At 40.9% G+C, this 18623-nt stretch overlaps 2 protein-coding genes across 7 annotated transcripts in view; both read left to right on the forward strand.

Annotated features, from left to right (window-relative positions):
• Positions 1–895: 895 nt before the first annotated feature.
• On the forward strand, positions 896–6645 carry BLOC1S2 (biogenesis of lysosomal organelles complex 1 subunit 2). Of its 4 annotated transcripts, none has more exons than XM_031956688.1 (5): positions 896–1006; positions 1336–1452; positions 1787–1906; positions 2796–2900; positions 5519–5697. In XM_031956688.1, the coding sequence occupies exons 1-5, from the start codon at positions 952–954 to the stop codon at positions 5524–5526; spliced, it is 405 nt and encodes a 134-aa protein (XP_031812548.1). In that variant the 5' UTR covers positions 896–951; the 3' UTR covers positions 5527–5697. The 4 variants fall into 4 exon arrangements, with proteins under 4 accessions (XP_031812548.1, XP_031812547.1, XP_031812546.1 ...); XM_031956687.1 differs by lacking the exon at positions 5519–5697 and adding an exon at positions 5214–5251; XM_031956686.1 differs by lacking the exon at positions 5519–5697 and adding an exon at positions 6187–6645 and having other exon boundaries at positions 899–1006.
• An 85-nt stretch (positions 6646–6730) lies between these two features.
• CWF19L1 (CWF19 like cell cycle control factor 1) overlaps positions 6731–18623 on the forward strand; it is a 28812-nt gene continuing 16919 nt past the window's right edge. For 2 of the 3 annotated variants that reach the window (XM_003758813.4, XM_031956684.1), the window contains exons 1-6: positions 6731–6981; positions 7811–7895; positions 11285–11363; positions 11999–12100; positions 15097–15311; positions 17472–17590. In XM_003758813.4, the coding sequence (XP_003758861.1) occupies positions 6959–6981; positions 7811–7895; positions 11285–11363; positions 11999–12100; positions 15097–15311; positions 17472–17590 (623 nt within the window). In that variant the 5' untranslated portion in view covers positions 6731–6958. Of the gene's footprint in view, positions 6982–7810; positions 7896–11284; positions 11364–11998; positions 12101–15096; positions 15312–17471; positions 17591–18623 lie in introns of those variants that run through there. The other variant, XM_031956685.1, reaches the window with a different exon arrangement.

Below are 18623 nucleotides of genomic sequence, written 5' to 3' on the forward strand. Positions count from 1 at the left end.
TTTGGTTGATCTCGTTGCTGAGGATGGCCTGGTCCATCAGAACTGGTCATCATCTAGTATTGTTGTTGAAGTATATAATGATCTCCTGGTCCTGCTCATTTCACTCAGCATCAGTTCGTGTAAGTCCCTCCAGGGCTTTCATTATCCTCTGTCTTCAAGGGCTGGAGCCAATCTAGCCTGGTCCTGCCTGGCCCATCTCCTCTGTGTTTCAAAGGACAGGGCTACACGGAGCCCTGGGAGAGCAGGGAGAGCAGCGGCTGCTCAGAAACCCGGAAATGCGCCAGCTAAGGAGCCCGAGAAGGCTCGGCGCCAGCCTCCTGCCAGCATTTGCCTCGTTCGGAACTTGTTTGTGTGTCGCTGCTTGCTGACGTCACCTCCTTTGGAATGGTCCCCTCTAAAGGGGGCAGGGACTGTTTTTGACTCTCTGTGCACACACCGACGCTTAGCAACGTCCCTGGGGAGAAGCAGGCGCTTAATACAAGTCTCTGATTTGGGCAGAGCCAGGACAAAGCATCGCAGCTAAAAGTGACCCCCGGATGAGTATGGCGGTCAGCAAAGGGTGCGGGAAAAGGGTTAAGGCCGAGAAAGGCAGTCAGCAACCGAGCAATCAGCCCCGAAAAGAGGGAGGGGAGAGAAGGAGAGAGACCCTCAACAGCGGAGAAGGGGGAGAAACGCTCAAGCCACACTGCCAGGGGCGGGGCAGTGGGAGAGCGACTGGAAGAGGCGTGAGGATAGCGTTACGGGGCGGGGCCAAGAACGGAAACGGGGCCTAAGAGACCTTGAGGGGCGGGGCTATGTAAAGCAGGGCCAGAAAGGAAAGGCACCGCCTACAGATAGGAAAGACCGCGGAGGGTGGGCGGGGCAAGCGGGGAGGAGCCGCTCCCCTCTGGCGCATGCGCATAGTCCCCGGAAGGCCTGTGACCCGCTTACGGGGCCCAAGAAGGCTCTGGCATGGCGGCGACGGCCGAGGGCGTCTCTGCGGCCCAGCGGGAGGGTCTCGGTCGAGGTAAAAGAAAAGTGGGCCTTGGGGAAGGGGCGCGTCTCCCTCCGCGGTCTTTGGGAAGGAGCAGGGGGAGGTGTTCGAGGAGGCCTGGGGCGGGGCGCAGCGGGGCGGGGCTGGTCTGAGCTGAGGTGGCGGGGCGGGGCGAGCAGGCCGGAAGCGGGAGGGGCGGGGCTCTTTCCCTTCTTTGCCTCAGTTTTCTCTCTTCGCTTCTCCCCTCTCCTTCCCCTCTTCTCCCCTTTCCCTCCCCTCCTTCTCCCCTCTCCTTTCCTCCCCTCTTTTCCCCTCCCCTCCTCTTTCCCTCTCCATCCCTTCTCCTTCCTTCCTCGGCCTAGACGATGCAATGGTGGAAACGGCCGAGGAGGCCACGGAGCCCGCCGAGGCGGACATCACGGAGTTGTGCCAGGACATGTTTTCCAAGATGGCCACGTACCTGACCGGCGAGCTGACAGGTGAGCCGGGGCCGCGGAGGTTTGTTTCACATGGCCAGCGTTTATCTGGGGAGGGTCGGAAAGTGCCCCTGCCCGAGCTGGACACGGGCTCCCGGGGCTTCCGATGCAAAGGGCACCCCGCCCCCCCCCCCCCCTCCAGTCCCATCCCCATTCCCCCTCCTTTCCCATTTCCCATCCCAGCCCCCCCCCCCACTTCCTCCCTCTTCCCATCCTTATTCCCCTTCCTTCTCCCCCTCCCCCTGGAGGGGGCCCCGCATCCAGGCGCCCTGGCCTTTGGATTCAGTTTCCTAAAGGATGCCTTCGGAGCTCTCGTCCTCTCTTCTTTGTTTTAAAGCCACCAGCGAAGACTATAAGCTTCTGGAAAATATGAACAAGCTGACCAGCTTGAAATATCTAGAGATGAAAGATATCGCGGTCAACATAAGCAGAAACCTCAAGGACCTAAACCAGAAATGTAAGTGCTTGCCGGGGAGGCGGAAGCTTAGCCAGGGAAACAGAAGCCCAGTTAGGATGGTGCTGGGGGAGGGTCACCGAGGCTCTGAACGCAAAGTCAGTGCCAGGGTTGGGTCTAAGCCTAGGTCTTGACTGCTGGTTCGGTAACCCTTCCAATATAGCATGTTTCATCCAAGGCCAGGACAGAGCTTGAGGACTTATCAGATCAGGGCTTATCTCCTAGAAAATCTAGTATTTAAATTTCTTTCCCGAGATGGCTTTCTGTAGTCTTATCCCAAGGCTACAGAAACTTTGTGACATTATTCCTGATCGTAGAGAAATGGTCATCGATCAGCCACTATTTTCTATGTTTTGCTGATGATTACATTGTAAATCACTTGCTCGGGCCCTTATGGATAAATAGCGATAATGGCAGTACTCAAACTTTCCCATTCTGAATCTGATAATAGGGTAATATTTGGATAGTTCCAAATAAGAGGGGGAGATGGCCCAGAAAGAATTTAAATGAGAAAATAATACATCTTATTATCCAAATAAGAACTATCCAAAGTATCCAAATAGGGTAAATAGTGATAATGGCAGTACTCAAACTTTCCCATTCTGAATCTGGTACTCTTTCTCTTGCAGTGGACTATTTCTGTCCTACTAGTCTCTATAGGACTCTTACCTATATTCAGCATCATAGGTGGCATCCCCTTTCTTACCTCTTAGTGATTTCTTATACCCATATAAAGGGATGTCCTCATAGCTGCTGGGTGGCTTTTTGATTTTTTTTTTTTTAATAAGAGTGCAACAAGGAGATATCAGTTTGTCCATACCTGTAGAGATGTGTCTTTATTGAGGATGGTGCTCTCTTTCCATAGGCTAAAAGATCTGGGTATTGTTTTTAGATGCAGCACTTCAGCCTTATCTGGATCAAATCACTTTAATTGAGGAGCAAGTCTCAGCTCTTGAGCAGGCAGCCTACAAGTTGGATGCATATTCAAAGAAACTAGGTAATTATTTCAATTTTGTGACTTGCTTGGAAAGGGAGCATACACTGCTATTTTAAAGTATTTTTCATGTACGTATTTAGTGGAAGAGGTTGTTTTCGGCACTGGGATTATGAAGACAAAATGAAGATCATTCTTGTAGGAAGCTTACATTCTGTTGGGATGAAAGAATATATAATACAGAATGTTAAAATATTTTCAAAATAATTGGACAAGAGAGAGACTGGCAGTTCAGATCAGGACAGCCTACCTATAAGAAGTAGAACTTGTGCTGAACTTTGAAGGAAGATAGAGATTTTATGAATCAGAAGAAAAGAGAACACACCATATAGGGCAGTGGTCCTCAAACTTTTGTTCTCAATATCTTTATCCTATCGAAAATGATTGAGGATCTGTCCAAAGTGTTTTTGTTTATGTGGTTTATAGTTATAGATATTGATCACATTAAAAATAAAAGCTAATTATGACTTTGTAGACTCTGAATGGATTTCAGAGATTCCCAGGATGCTCTGGACCAGACTTTGAGAACCACTGAAGGGTATAACCCATGCAAAAGTGCACTTATGTGAGATAAAAATAGATCACTTTGGCTTAAATGTAGGATTGTGGAGTAAGAGTAATATTCAATAAACATTGAAAGGTAAGTGTGACCCTTATAAAAACAGAAGGTCATACAGTCTGTCTTACAGGAAAGAGGGAGCCATTAGAGCTTCTTGTATTGTGAAATACTACAATCAAATCTGTGTCATTAGGAAAGTCCACTTGGCATCTGGAAGAAGCAGACAGATCAATTTGTAATCTAATGAAAGACTAAGTGATGAAGACTTGACTTTGAGTGGTAGATGTATATAAGTGAACAGAATGAAATGGATGTGAGAGCTATCATGAAAGTAGAATTGGGGATGACTCCAAGGTTGCACTTCTAGGTGATTAGAAGGATAGGAGTATCCACAGCTTTAAAGGAGGGAAGTTCCAAAGAGACTGGGTTTAGGGGCATGCAGAGACAAAAAGGTATTAAATTTTGTTTGGGACATGTTGAGTTGGAAGTTTGTCCACAAAAAGGTGATAGTTAAGGACATGATTAAGACTACCAGAGGAATGTATAGCAAGGGGAGGGTATGCAGTGAACCTCACTTACACCACATATAGAAAGAACAAGGATGATGATTCTTCAAAGGAGACTAAAAGGAAGCAGTCTCCTGCCCAGAGGCAGGAGAGAGCCATGAGATACTAAGGAAAAAGCATCTAGGAGGAAAGGAGGAGAGGTAGTAGATTGGTCAAAACTGGGGAAAGGCCGTCAGATTTGGTTATCTTGGAGATCACTGGCTTTTGAAGAGATCTATGTTAAGGTTTGAAGTCAGATTGTAGAGTTAAGTGGAAGGCAACAAGTGTAAATGATACTGTTTTTTCCTAAGAGTTTGACATAAGATTGAGGAGAGATATAAAAAAGTAGTTGGAATGAATGTGAAATTTAAATTTTTTTAAGGATAGAAATGGATCTGTTTTTAAGTAGTTAAAGAGACAATGAATAGAGATTCAGCATTTGGGAAGGCTAGGGAATGATCATGGGATAAGCTCCTGAAGTCTATGAAAAGTGATTGACACCTGAAACCTATGAAAAGTGATTGCAAGGAAAAGGACCACTTCATCTTTAAATATTTTAATGTGATATAGAATGTGTAGTTGAGGATTTTTTAGTGAAATATTTAGCTTGATTCCCTGCTGAGAGGGAAAGCAGAGGGCTATTGGTGTAGGTAGCAAGAGAAGAGAGACAGAAATGATTCAGTTACGAAGGTAAATTGGACTAAGTAAATCAGGAAGAATTAACATGGAGTAGTGAAAACCCCAGTTAGAATTATGTAAAATAAATTTGTAATGGATTCAAGTTGTTTGACTTCATTTATTGATATATAGCAGTGTGAATTTAGGAACAGGTATGGTTGAATGGAAAAAATCTAGGATTGTGGTTTGGAAAAGATTGGACCTCAGTGATCTCATGGGGTATGAATAGCAAGGGACCTGGAGTAGGAAGGGTAATTTTGAAATGAGGGTCAATATTTTGAAGGAAGAAAAATGAAGAAAGAACAAGATAGATGCAAGGCTCTTAAGGGTTATTCTTAGGTAGCTGACTGTCCTGGGGTCTAACCAGTTATATAGAAGTCATGCAGGTCAACTTTACCCCGGCCCTCACTTCCATATTAAAAAAAACTGTCTTTATTGGAGTTGTACTGGTAATCAAGCATGGAAGGAGAAGGGTTGTTAGGCAGATGGTGTGAATCTGGCACATACTTCAAGTGTAATTTATTTGTAAAACAGATTGCCAAGAAGCTTCACCTTGAAGAGTTTGGGAACTTGGGAGCATTGGTGAGCCTTGGCAGAATCATTTGTTTTTTTGTTTATTTTATTTTTATTTATTTATTTATTTGCTAAGGCAATTGGAGTTAAGTGACTTGCCCAGAGTCACACAGCTAAGAAATGTTAAGTGTCTGAGGTCAGATTTGAATTCAGGTCCTCCTGACTTCATAGTTGGTGGTCTATCCACTGCACCACCTAGCTGTCTGACAGAACCATTTTATAGAAAAGTTATTCTGATTTTTTTCTTGTATGTTTGCTTCACGCAGGACGCTGATACATCTGTTAATTGTACCAGAATGTTTACTCTATATTCTCAACTATACCTTTTTGAGTGACTTTGAATGGACAGATAATGGGTCAATCTCTTTAGGTGTGGCAGAGAGAATCCAAGTCCTATACCCGAGCCACAAGAAGTCTACATAATCAAAGCCAAAGGACTAGCGAGGTTGGAATCCAGAGAGATAATACTTATATATTAATTTTACAGATAAAAGATACATAGGAGACTGAGCTTTGTAACCCTTAAAAACTACTTTTTGTAGCTATTTTTATTTCAAAATTCCATGGCTCTTTGGAATGAGGTTTGGAAACATGAGGCCAAAAGGTTCTCCCTAGAGTGCTGAAACTCCAGCTCATTAATGACAAAAGTTCTCTCAATGCCCACTCAAAGTGACTTGTCCATGGCCAAGATGGATTGCAGATCTTTGGGCAAAGAGCCACAGAAGCTTGCTTGTGACAGGACCAGAGGCAAGAGCCTCAAAGTCTCACAATGGGATCCAAACTTATTCTTACAGTAGCTCCCTCACTTTAAACTGCAATTTAAGTAATCTGATTAGATTTTAAATCAGAACTGAGATACATTTTGTTCTACTTTTGCTTAAAATTTGTTTTCCAACAAGTACTTTAATTAGGGTTGTGTGGTTTCTTCCTACAGAAGCAAAGTACAAGAAGTTAGAGAGACGATGAAAATTCTTTAGCACAAAACTGAACTCCAGGAATGTGTCATTAGAGCTGAAATGAGTTGAGATGGAACTTATCAGACTGCTATGCTCCAGTTCCAGCAAAGGCTAAGGGGCCCGCAGGTCTGAGGAGGGCCAGCCCCCCTTTGGCTGGATGTGTAATTTTGGCCACCCCTTGATGTCTTCCTAAAACCGTCCCCGTGGAACTTCACCTTCTTGTGTGCTTCCTTGTGTGCCCTGGACCAAGGCTCAGAAATCAGGATCAACCCCCCCATCCCCACCCTCCTACCTCCCTGTGCCAGAGCACACCCAGATGAGCTACTCTGGCATCCTTGTCTCCTACCCCTCCCCTCTCTCTTCGACTGTTGCAAATGCTATCCCACTCCCTAATAACCTGTTCTTGAACTTCAATAATAAATGTCAATTTGTGACCACTTGTAGTGCATCCTTTGCTAGACAGGAATTTCCCCAAGCCCTCTGTGGGCTAGAGGCAGGGCTAGACGGCACCCACGTGGGAATGTAGGCAAACACCACGGGAAGCGGCCAGCTCCGCCCCCAGGGTCTGTCTGCTCTGCTGGCACGTCGCTTCCCCAAATCCCGGGGAAACCCATTTGGAGGAAAGGCGAAGGCTTTTGTCCTTCGGAGCTCTCCGTACTACGTCAGGGGCGCATGCGCGCTAGCTCCAGGCACGCGCGACACGCTCCCTTGCTCCGTTGTTCGCTCCTTGTCTAGAGCCGGCCGAGCGGAATGGCTCAGAAGCCCCTGCGTCTGTGAGTGACCCGGAAGCGGAAACATTTGCGGAGGGCAGCTGGGGGAGTGGGATCTGGGGTCCTGGGCCTAAGGAAAAGGGGAGCAGTGCCCAATGTGTTTGGGGGTCCTCACAATCCGCCTCTGCCTCCACCCCCCCTTCCCCAGCAGTGCTCCTTTCATCTCGTGTTTGCTCCGCGCCTTTCGTTCTGTGTGCCAATCCTGAGACCCATTTAACATCCTTTCCCATTTCGGACATCTCTATGACAACCCCCCCCTCCCCCCTTATCTCCTCCCTCAGAGAGCTCCCCAGTTCAGAGGCCTCCTCAGGAACCCCCTCAGCCCCGCTTCCTCAATAACTCCCCTCCTCCCTCCCTCCCCCAGCCTCCACGCCCCGGGCCAGCTCCCCGCCTGGTTGGGGATCCCCGCCCTTGGGCTTCCCTTAAGTGGCTCCTCCAAGGTCCGGGGGCTGGCTCATCTGGGGCTTGCGGTGTTATTGGGAACACCGGGTAGGGGGGAGGAGGTAACTCGGAGCAGCCAGGGCCGATCCCCGCTGTCGTCCTGCTGATGAGGGCCGTCCCCGGGTTGTAGTGGAGAAAAGCGGGCGCCTTGTCTGGGATCCCGCAGCCGAGGGAAGCTTCGGGCCGGGAATGGCGGAGGCAAAGGGCCCTGGGGGTCGGGGGCCACCGGCCTGTGGAGGCTGAGCCTGGGGCCTTCAGCCCCGGCTGCGCAGAAGGAAGGTTGCCTTTGAGGGGACACGGGACGGGCCAGAACTGCGCTCAGGGGGAGCATGGTGAGGACCGGCGCTGGACTGTTTTCCCGGAGTTTATGTAACTTTTATCTCCTTTACAGATTAGCTTGTGGCGACGTCGAAGGAAAGTTTGATGTTTTGTTCAATAGAGTCCGAGCAATTCAGAAGAAAAGTGGAAACTTCGATGTAAGATGTTTCTTTTCCTGTTGAAAATCAATGCCATTGTCAAAGGAAAACACGCCGAGACAAATTCCTTGGGTTCCTAATTTAGCAGATTTGTTTTGTGGTCAGAGTGAGTTATCTGGGAAACAAGAGGTAGCCAGTTAAGTTGGAATAAAAGGTCCCCAAAGGTTTTTGGGGTAGTCACATGCCGTGTAAGCCACTATAATACGCACAGTAACGAGGAGCCGTGGGAGTAATAGCTAGCATTTAAACTGTGTTGTTCGGCTTGCAGCATACTCTGAAATGTTATCTCCATGAGGAAACTGAAACAGATAAGAGATTAAGTGACTTGGCCAGAGCTGTAGTTAGTATCTGAGGCCTGCCTTCTTGCCTTCCTGTACTATCTTGCTGCCAGAGTAGAAGACAAAGCAGAGAGGAGTCTGATTAGAAAGGTCATTATCTTGGTGAAGGTGGTTTTTGAAGGACCATTCAGGTTCTGTCCTGGATCCTCTTCTCTCTACATTTTCCTTTGATGATCTTATCAGCTCCAATTGATTCCATTAGTATTTCCATGCAAAGAATCTCAAACATATGTCTCTCCTGAGCTCCAGTTCCCTATTACCAACTGACTCTTGGATATCTATCCTTGGATATGCCATTGGAATATCAAGTTCAATTCTTTTCTCAATTCCCAAACTTCCCTGCTTCTGCTGAGGACATTATCACCCTTCTGGTGCACCCTCAGAGCCATTCTTCTGCTTTTTCTCTCTCTGACTCCTCTTATTGAATGAAGTGCCAACTCTTTTTGCTCTATTTCCAGAACATCTCATGTCCATCCCTTTCGTTCCATTCATATAGCTACCACCCTACTTCAAGCATTTATGCTCTTTTTCCAGGATTGTTGCATAATTTTCAAATTCCAGTCTCTCTACAATCCATCTACCAAATAGCTGTCAAACTAATATTCATAAAATGCAGAACCGGCTGCATCACCCAATTTTCCCATTGCCTCTTGATTAAAACATAAAATCCTCAGTTTGGTATTTAAATCCATCCGTAGTCTAATTCTCACCTTACTTTCTTTACTCTTCTTTTCCATATTTTCTATCAAACTCTTTAGTCGATTGTTAATTGTTCCAGACAGTTCCTCATTTCCTGCTTCCATGCCTTTGCATGAGTGGTTTCACTCAGGAATGCCTCCCTTCTCAACTCTACCTTATAACTCCTTTCAAATTTCACTTCCTACATGAAGTCATTCGTGATTGTCCTGGTTTTTAATGCTATGTCTTTCTTGAAATTATGTTGTATATATACTTTGAATTACTTACCTGTGCACATGTTATAACTCCCCTCTAAAAGATTATAAACCACTTGAGACCAGGAACCATTTTGGTTTTGTTGTTAAAAATTGTCACCCAGCATAGTACCTTGCACATGGTAGGCACTTGATAAATATTTGTCAACTTATAGTTAATAGACAAAGGTTAATGGAGAGGAAGATTTATAACTAGTATAATGAAATATGTTCAGAGACAGGAAATATATTGCCTCAAGTACACAGACTATTGGGGAGAAACAAATGATGTTTTAATTCTAAGTTACTTCTGTTACATTTAACAAATACCGAATACTTTTCTGTGCAATATACAGTGGAGAGAGAAAAAAATTAACAAGGTTGTGTCAACTGTTTTCAAGGAGTTGCCAGTTTAGTAACTAATATATAGTAGAAAATCCTCACTTGACTTGTCTATCCTTCTAGTTATTCTTCTTTTATGATTAAACTCATTTAGAAAGCTGTCTATAGTCAGTATTTCCATTATTCTCCTTTCTTTTGAAAATATTCTACATTTTAGTTTCCATTTCAGCTTAAACATTTTCCAGAATTATGAATAATGATCTCTTAATTCTCAAATCTCATGATCTTTTCTCATTCCTCATCCTTCTTGACCTCTCTGCAGCGTTTGATACTATCATTCACCTCTTTTCCATGATACTTTTGTTTGTAAATAACTTATCCAAGTTAAATGTTTTATGACCACTTTGAGAACCAACACAAAAAAGTTACTGGATAGATTAGTTAGCTATGATCCAAATATGGGAAAATCAAGAATGATGTTTTAGGAAACTTTTTATGAATGACTTAGGTGATCTAGTCCATTCAGCCCAGGTAGAACAGAACCATTTGGTCAATCAACAATAAGGTTTAAAAACTAGTACTAGAGATTTAAATACTCATACATTGAGTTTTGTAATGTGTTTCCTTCTTTGACTGTTTTTAAGGAGAGAGAACAGAGCTAATTGAGTGTCATCAAGGAGCAATAGGATGATACCAGAACTTGTTTGAGGAGAATATCTTCTCCCAATTTGCATTATACTTGAATAATACTTTGTTTATGGAAGATAGTATAAACTTCTGCTTACTAAGAATCTGAATAGTTTATTATTTGTGATTTAAATTCCTTTCTTTCCTTCCTTCCTTCTTTCCTTCTTTCTGCTGAGGCAATTGAGGTTAAGTGACTTGCCTAGGGTCACATAGCTAGGAAGCTTTAAGTACTGGGGTCGGATTTGAACTTGGGTCCTCCTGACTTCAGAGCTGGCACCACCTAGCTGCCCCTTGTGATTTAAATTCCACAAAACATTTACAAAGTTAAAAGTAGTCACAGAATTGTTGGCTCAGGTTTATTGTTACAAAGTGTTAACTCATTAGAGTTGATAGAGACAATAATTATCTAATTTAGCATGGTTCAGTATGATTGATCTAATCCTACGAGGAGATGTTATGGGGCAGAACTTGAAACAAGATACTAAGTGGAATCGAGGAGACAAGGTTTAAATCTAGTTTAGCATTGATTTAATCATACAACAAATAATGGTTTCCCAGTGATATAATGATTGGTGTGTACTCAGTGAACAGCATATAAGCAAGAAGCTCTCAGGGCCAAAGAGCACTCTGGGAAATACAGAAGCCCACAAGCCCTCTCTCGGAGGCAATACATATTCATTCCAATTTTCACCTTGGTGCTGGCTGGAGATATTTGGAAGAAGAGAAGCCAAAGCTGGTAGAGGCAAAAGATTAGCGGCAAGAGCTCTTGGAACAAAGCAGAGAGATAGGCCTCTAAGAAAGCTAACCGGGCCTAAGGAAAGAGATAAGAAACAAACATTTGGATTTTATCAGCTGGCTGCATTTGAAGTAATTATATTACTTTGAACTGAAATTAAGGCTGCCTCCAGAAAACCTTCCCAAGAAACCTGCTCTCACAGAGAACCATCATATATTATAAAAAAAGAGAACACCACACAGGTTATGCAGATTGGGTGAGGAAGACCCAAATTTGCTCGTTTGGCATATATTATAAAGATTGTAAGTTGATCATATTTGTGTTATATTTGTCTGCTTTCAAATCTCATTTTAGCTGCTGTTATGTGTAGGTGACTTCTTTGGCTCTACATCAAGTACTGAATGGGAGGAATACAAGACAGGAGTCAAGAAAGGTACAGAAATTTTTGTGGTCCTGGTATGTGTCTATGTATTATTATACAAGAATTTCCTCCTTGTGCCAGATCAGCTCAGTAGGCATTTAAGAGCCTACTATGTGCTACCCACAGACAAAATGAAACAGTCCCTCTCCTCAAGGTATTTACATTCTACTTTGTCCTGAACATTGGAAGGGAAAATGCTCAAGTCACAGATTAGTTATGGATTTTATGTTGTATACTTCTCTCTAAAGTCTATTTCAGAAAATACATTACACAAAATAACCATCAATTGGACAAATCAAATCTTCTGTGGCTCTGCCTTCTTCCAATTTTAGTCCTTTTTATTATGTCATTTTGGACATCCATTTTTATTACATAAAGGAGTTACCTCCATTGTCTAATAATAAGTAATGATCAGTCCATAAACATTTATTAAATAGTGCTTATATACCTACTGTAGCTATCGAATGTTAGGCACAGGCTATACCCTGAAAGACAGTTTATATATCACGAAGGGTGCCAATGGGGTGGTGATGCAGATTTTTTGCTTTTGATAAAAACATTACAGAAACGTGGTAAAATTTTCTCATTCTCAGAAGCACATTCAGTAATTAAATGATGTTTCTTGTTCTCTCTTTTCTTCTCCAAAGCACCTATTCAAACTTATGTGCTCGGTGCAAATGACCAGGAAGCTGTCAAGTACTTCCCAGATGTTGATGGATGTGAACTAACTGAAAACATTACTTATCTAGGTATGGATCAGAAAAGGGCTATAGTAGTGGGCTTTGTAGGAATGTGGTTTGATAAAGTGGGCCAAAAGCAGCTCCCTCTATCATGAAAGAGAATAAGTCACTTCACTGCCAAAAATCATGACCTTTGGGCCATGACCTTCTTCCTTTATTGCCTTATCAGATTTGTCTTTTCCAGTTTCCCATGCTTTGTTTTTTTCAGTGTGATCCATTTTCTTTATCTCTAATGGTCTTCTGTTTACTGGTTTTTAACTTTGCTATGAAGTTTTGAAATTTCCTTTCATCATGTGTTCCCCTAATAATTACCCTCTGGGTCTCATCTCATCTGGATTCAGAAGCCATTTGCCAAACAGTTGTGCTTCATATAAATTCATATGTATATAAAATTCATTAGATTATACTTATTCCTGTGCACTGCCAACTTAACAGTGTCACTTTGAGCCCATATAAGATTGTTCACATGGTATGGAATCCTTACTTTAGGTTCTCATTCTAATCTTTATTGAATATAATTTCTTATTTTAAGGAATTTGTATGGCAGTGCCCACTTTAGTTATTACACTCTAACTGAGAATAAGAGTCCAGTCCTATGTGATAAAACTGTTCCCACAGTCAGTCATAGTAACCGTGACAGAGCAATTGGGGCTTGTAAGTGATTCCAGTGAAAGTTGAAGGACTTCAAAGTAATGATGGAATACAGGTTTTTTTTTTTGTTGTTGTTTTGTTTTGTTTTGTTTTTTAAATAACATAAGAATAATTGAATAATACATGAAATGAACATTAAATGAAGTGACTGTAAAAACTGTAAAAAGTTTTTAGTAGGACCCATTGCCAAACATGAAATAATAATCAAATTATTTTTTAAGATAGCAAGGATCTGTGATTCCATCCATGTGTATCCTCCTTCTTGTGTTGGCTGTTGGCTAAAAAAGTTGATTACCTGATGGCTGAGGTTTCACGAGTATTTCTGCCTTGAGATAGCCATGTCTTTTGGATAATAGTCACACAATTTGTTGCTAGTTCTGAACTTAAGATTTTTTTAGTTTGCTAGGATTTACCAAAGTTAGCATCATAACCTTTGAGAACCAAGTGCCAAAAACTTCCTCCTACAATCTCTCCCTCCCTGCAAAAAGAACTCTTTCTATGGATGAGCTAGGGAACCTAAGCTCATAATTTTATTTTTGTCTGCTTCTTCTCCCTTACCCCACATCTCCAGTTGCCAGGGGTTTTTCTCTTTGTCCCTTCTCTCTGACATCCATCTGTCTGTTGAAATATCTTTTTTTAAGTTCATCTGGAAACTAGAGAAAGGAAGAGCATAGTTCCAGAAAACAATTAATCTAATATAATGGAAGAAACAGCATATGTAGGTAACTAGGCATGGTCTATAGTTACTACAATTCAAGCTCTTCTGAAGGAAAGAATTATTCTGAAGAAAAAATTAGTAAAGTTTACTTAATTAAAAAAAAAAGCTAAGAATTATTGAGAACATCAATAAGAGTCATACAGGATGCAAAGGCCTGGAGAGCCTGAAACAAGCATCCTGCAGAATTCTCATCAGTGGGAACCCAGATCCGTGAAATGAAATGACACCAGTTATAATTGTAGGTATCTAGTATGTAACTTTCAACTTTTATAATGTTTATGATACATTTTATTTTTTACAATACATATTATTTTTACCTCTAAAATTTTCCAGAGTACCTCCCCTTTTTTGTCTTCTAAAAAAATTTTAAAAAAAATGATTTTTTAAACTGTTCAGCCAAAGTAGCCAACGCTTTGATAAAGTTTACCATTATCTCTCAAATTCTAAAACCACAATTCTCTACTTCCTTAAAGAAAAGAGGGAGGTCTCTTCTCATACAACTTCTTTGGGGCCAACCTTGTCCATTATAATTTCACAAGATTCAGTTTCATTTGTTTGATTCTTCTTTCCAGTTACATTATTGTTTCCCCTAAGTCTTAACATTTATGTTTATTGAATCTTACTCATGTCTTCTAGTCTTCCAAGGTCAGCTTGGGAGGCCTGACTGCTTTCCCATCTGCATAAGATTTAGGGTCAGTAACACAGCAATCTGAATCTCCTTCCGAAGAGCTTGAGGATGTGATAGTGAAATATGCAGATACTCTTTGGGAATTTATGGTTGTGATTAGGATAGGTGAGCTCATTTTTTGGCCATTGTCCACTGTCTATGAAGGATTCTAGTGGCCTTGTCAACATGGACTTCTCTTTTCTCCCTATCCTTTTCTTTTTAATTTACCAATTGTAGCAAATATCAGACCAGTCTTTTTGTAATATAATATAGGTCCATATGATATATTTAGAATCTATCATAAGAGATATGCCTTAAAAATAATTTTTTAAAAAGAAAACTAAATTTTACTGTCTCTCTCCATCTACCCAAGGGTAGCCCCTTCCAACTTGGATTGTGCCCTAGTTTCCAGAGAAGAGTAGTTTCTTTGTACTTCTGATCTGCTTCTTTTACCCTTCTAGTTTGGATTCATCTATCTGCCTAATTGAGTAGTACATCTTTAATGGTTTCTGGATTTGCCTATTAAGTTCTTTTATTTACTGCCTTCTCATCCATGTACTTGGAATCCTCTCAGAGCTGCTATTCTCTCAGGCTCAGTTTTTCTTTTTCTTTTTAAAAAATTTAATAGCCTTTTATTTACAGGTTATATGTAGGGGTAACTTTACAGCATTGACAATTGCCAAACCTTTTGTTCCAGTTTTTCCCCTCCTTCCTCCCACCCCCTCCCTCAGATGGCAGGATGACCAGTAGATGTTAAATATATTAAAATATAAATTAGGCTCAGTTTTTCTGATAGAGGCCCCCTTTCTTATTTCTCAAAAAACTATTAATCTAGCTTTTTATAATGTATAACAGCCATATTCACAACCATGGTCAGATGCTTGAGGTAGGTAGGCCATTCACTATGGTAATCCTGCTTTTTTTCTAATAGTCCATCTAAAAGTTAACAATTTTTTTTCTCCTACTTAGGTAGAAAAGGTGTTTTCACTGGAGCCTCTGGACTACAGATTGCATACCTCAGTGGGACAGAGTCATTAGCTGAGCCTGCCCCACCTTACAGTTTTACCTCCAAGGATGTATGCTCACTGAAGGCAACTCTGCAGTCTACATCGCATTTTAAAGGCGTTGATATCTTGCTGACATCCCCATGGCCGAAGGGTGTGGGGAACTTTGGAAATGCTTCTGTAAGTAGTTCTTTTCCAGTTGGGATTTTTAAAAAACCACCTTATTATGATGATGTCTATTATTATTGATAAATATCAACATATGTAAATGTTTCCTCTTTACAAAGAATAGAAAAGGAGGACTGAATATGAAACTGTGGATATCCCAATATACATTTTTTTTTTGGTCCAATTGAGTTTTGTGTAGTCTCTATTGCATTGTCCAGATTTTAACATATTTTAATTAATTCCGACCCTCTTTGGACTTTTTAAGGAACCTCTTATTTATGGGGTTCCCTATAAATCTCTACTTGGACAGTTCTCAGTTAATATTATAAAAATTCTTGAAGAAGGCATACAAGTGAAATCTCTAGTGTGCCAATGGCAGGAGTGGAATAATAAGCCAACAGAGAAGAATTTGACTCTTGTGTGGTCAAAAAAGTGACCAATGAACTTCAATATAGGGAAGTGATAGGTGCTTCAGTAGCTCAAGAGTCCATAGTTTTTTTCATATGGGTACTCCTTCCACTGATGCAAATTCCAGCATCTTGGTATCCTCTATGTGACAGCCTTGATGAATTGTTGGGGCTAAAAAATTCTTACCTTTCAGCTAATCTTATGATGAGGCTTTGAATTCAGGTGATCTCAACTTTGGGTGACAGACACAAAATGCTTGAACTTGTATTTGAAGCCTTTTTAACTTGTCTAGGACAGGCCAGAGCTTCTGCTTGGCTGGCAAAGCCATTTAGGAGCCCAGCTCTGTACTACTGTAAGGCATCAGGATAAATTGAGTTATGGGCTTGGGAATACTTTAAGGAGAAAATCATTCAAACTCTTTACATAAAAGGAGATTTGTAGGTATCAGTAATGGCCCCATAAAATTACTATAGATTGTGCCCTGAATAAATCAGCAGTAAGCTGCAATTAGCTCAACTGCCTCAGCACTGTAAATTCGAAACAAGCCAGTATTTTCTCTTTCCCCTTGTATAAACCCACAATGTCACCAAACCTGAAAGCCTCTCTGCTAATCACTACATATCCTAGAGAATGACTTGAGGCTGGTGAAGAGCCAGTGAAGGTACCAAAAATTATCAGAGGGAAGATAAGAGTGCTCATGTGTTGAAAAAAATGCCAAAAGTAAGATTTCTTCAGCCCACAAAGGGGAGGACAAAAAATATTAATAAGGTGGATAAAATCATGTATAATGGTCATGAATATTAAATGGATTTGTTCACCAGATCCTGAATATTAAAACTAAACAGCCTCACCTCTAAAGCTTAAAAAAGACACATTTACGACAGATCCTACTTTATGTAGAAGCACAGACTTTATGTGCTAAAAAGTGGTATAAGCTGCAACTATGTAGGATTTTTAAAAACTTAAGAGATGATTGTTCCCAAAATGATTTAAAGGATATTCTGACCTTTGAGGTCCACCCATACTACTATATTCCATATATATATTTATATATATATATATATAGCAATTAACTGATTTTAAAGCACTTTCACATTGTATCATTTGATTGTTAACAAGTCTGTGAAGAAAACAGAAAAAATATTATCACCCACGTCTTAAAAAGAAGAAAACTGATACAAAAGAATTAAATGTTTCCTCCAAAACTGCCAAGTGTCACAGTATAGATTGGAGCTCAGGTCTTTAGACCTCTTTACCCCTACCAACCTCACTCATTTCCCATTCAGTGCCTTTCTCCCCCGCCATCCCAGGTTTATGAATTCTTCTGTAAATATTTCATATAAACGATTCCAAAAATATCTGGCACCTGAGGAGCTGACTTGATTTTGCAGTGACCAAATCATCTCCCAAATCTGTTATCATCATCAGTGTAATGAGATCTATGCTTATTCCTCTGTGAAAAAAATTATATCAGCATGCCACATTAATTATCTAGAGCTAATTTATCTTCCAGCTTTGCTTTTAATGGTCATGCAGAGATTGAGGTGGGGCCATCTCCAAGTCTTGAGCTTCAAAAAATATTCTGATTTGTGATTCCAATATGATCCAGTTCTCTTGTTATTCAGAATTATATGATTACTCCATGTATAGACACTTAACAGCATGTGCTCGTATCATGCATACAGGCATACACTTATGAACATATTTGCATCTTTCTCAAGATCATTAAGGTCAGTCACAAAGGATTCTATTTTTCTTTTATAGGGAGATGTGGATACCAAGAAAACTGGCTCCACTTTGATCTCCCATCTTGCCATGGACTTAAAGCCGAGATATCACTTTGCTGCCTTGGAAAAGACTCACTATGAGAGGCTTCCTTATCGGTCAGTATCTTTTTTTTTTTTTTTTTTTTTTTTTTTTTTTTGCTGAGGTAGGTAGTTGGAGTTAAATGACTTGCCCAGGATCCCACAGCTAGGAAGTGTTAAGTGTCTGAGGCTAGATTTAAAACTCAAGTCCTCCTGATTTAAGTGCTAGTGCTCTATCCACTGCACCACCTAGCTGCCCCTCATTTTTTCTTTTTTAAAACATTAGTAAATTTTGTTTTTAATGTTACTTTCCTCTCTAAATATACTTTACCCTTTTCCCCTCCCCAGTGAACCATCTCTTGTAACAAATTTTTTTTTAAGGTAAAAAGAGAAAGTTCAACTTTAAAACTAAAAACCATATCAACAAGTCTGACAATTTATATACAGTGTTCTACTTGAGGTATATAATTTCACAGTTTCTGCCCAGGGGATTAATCTTCTAAAACAGGGATTTCTGATTTTTTTTTTTTTTTTTTTTTTTGGCATATCATAAGGCAGTCTGGTAAAGTCCTTCTTAGGATAATGACTTGAGTGGAAATAGTTATAATTTGTTTCCTAAGCAAATTCATAGACCCTCTGAAATTTATCCTGAGAGCTGTTGGTGATTTGTCAACTCTAGTTAAGAACTTCTGCTTTAGAATTTGGAGCAAAGCCATATACAGTTACATTAACTTACTCTTAATTTTAGTTAAAGTTCTCTGGATCATACTGTAGCACACCTTTTATATGGATTTGGAAACATATATCCTTAGTTACTTCAGAAGCATATTTGAGGACTTCAATATAGAAGATAACAGGAGAAGGACCAGTGTCTTCTATGTGAAGTGTCCAGTTAGCTAAAATTATGTGTAATTAGTGAAAAAGTTAAATAAAGTTTGGATAATCTTTGAATTTTGTGATATGTGTGTGTGTGGGGGGGTGTCTTTCACTTCAAATAATAACTATATTGTGAAAACTTACTTTAGGGATTACTAGGAAGACAATAGTTAGTTAAACTGTGTCTTTGCTTTGCTCTTCCATATGCAGTGGATGTAAAATTTTTTAGTTCATT

The sequence above is a fragment of the Sarcophilus harrisii genome, chromosome 2 (assembly GCF_902635505.1).
Source record: "Sarcophilus harrisii chromosome 2, mSarHar1.11, whole genome shotgun sequence".
Taxonomy (NCBI): Eukaryota; Metazoa; Chordata; class Mammalia; order Dasyuromorphia; family Dasyuridae; genus Sarcophilus; species Sarcophilus harrisii.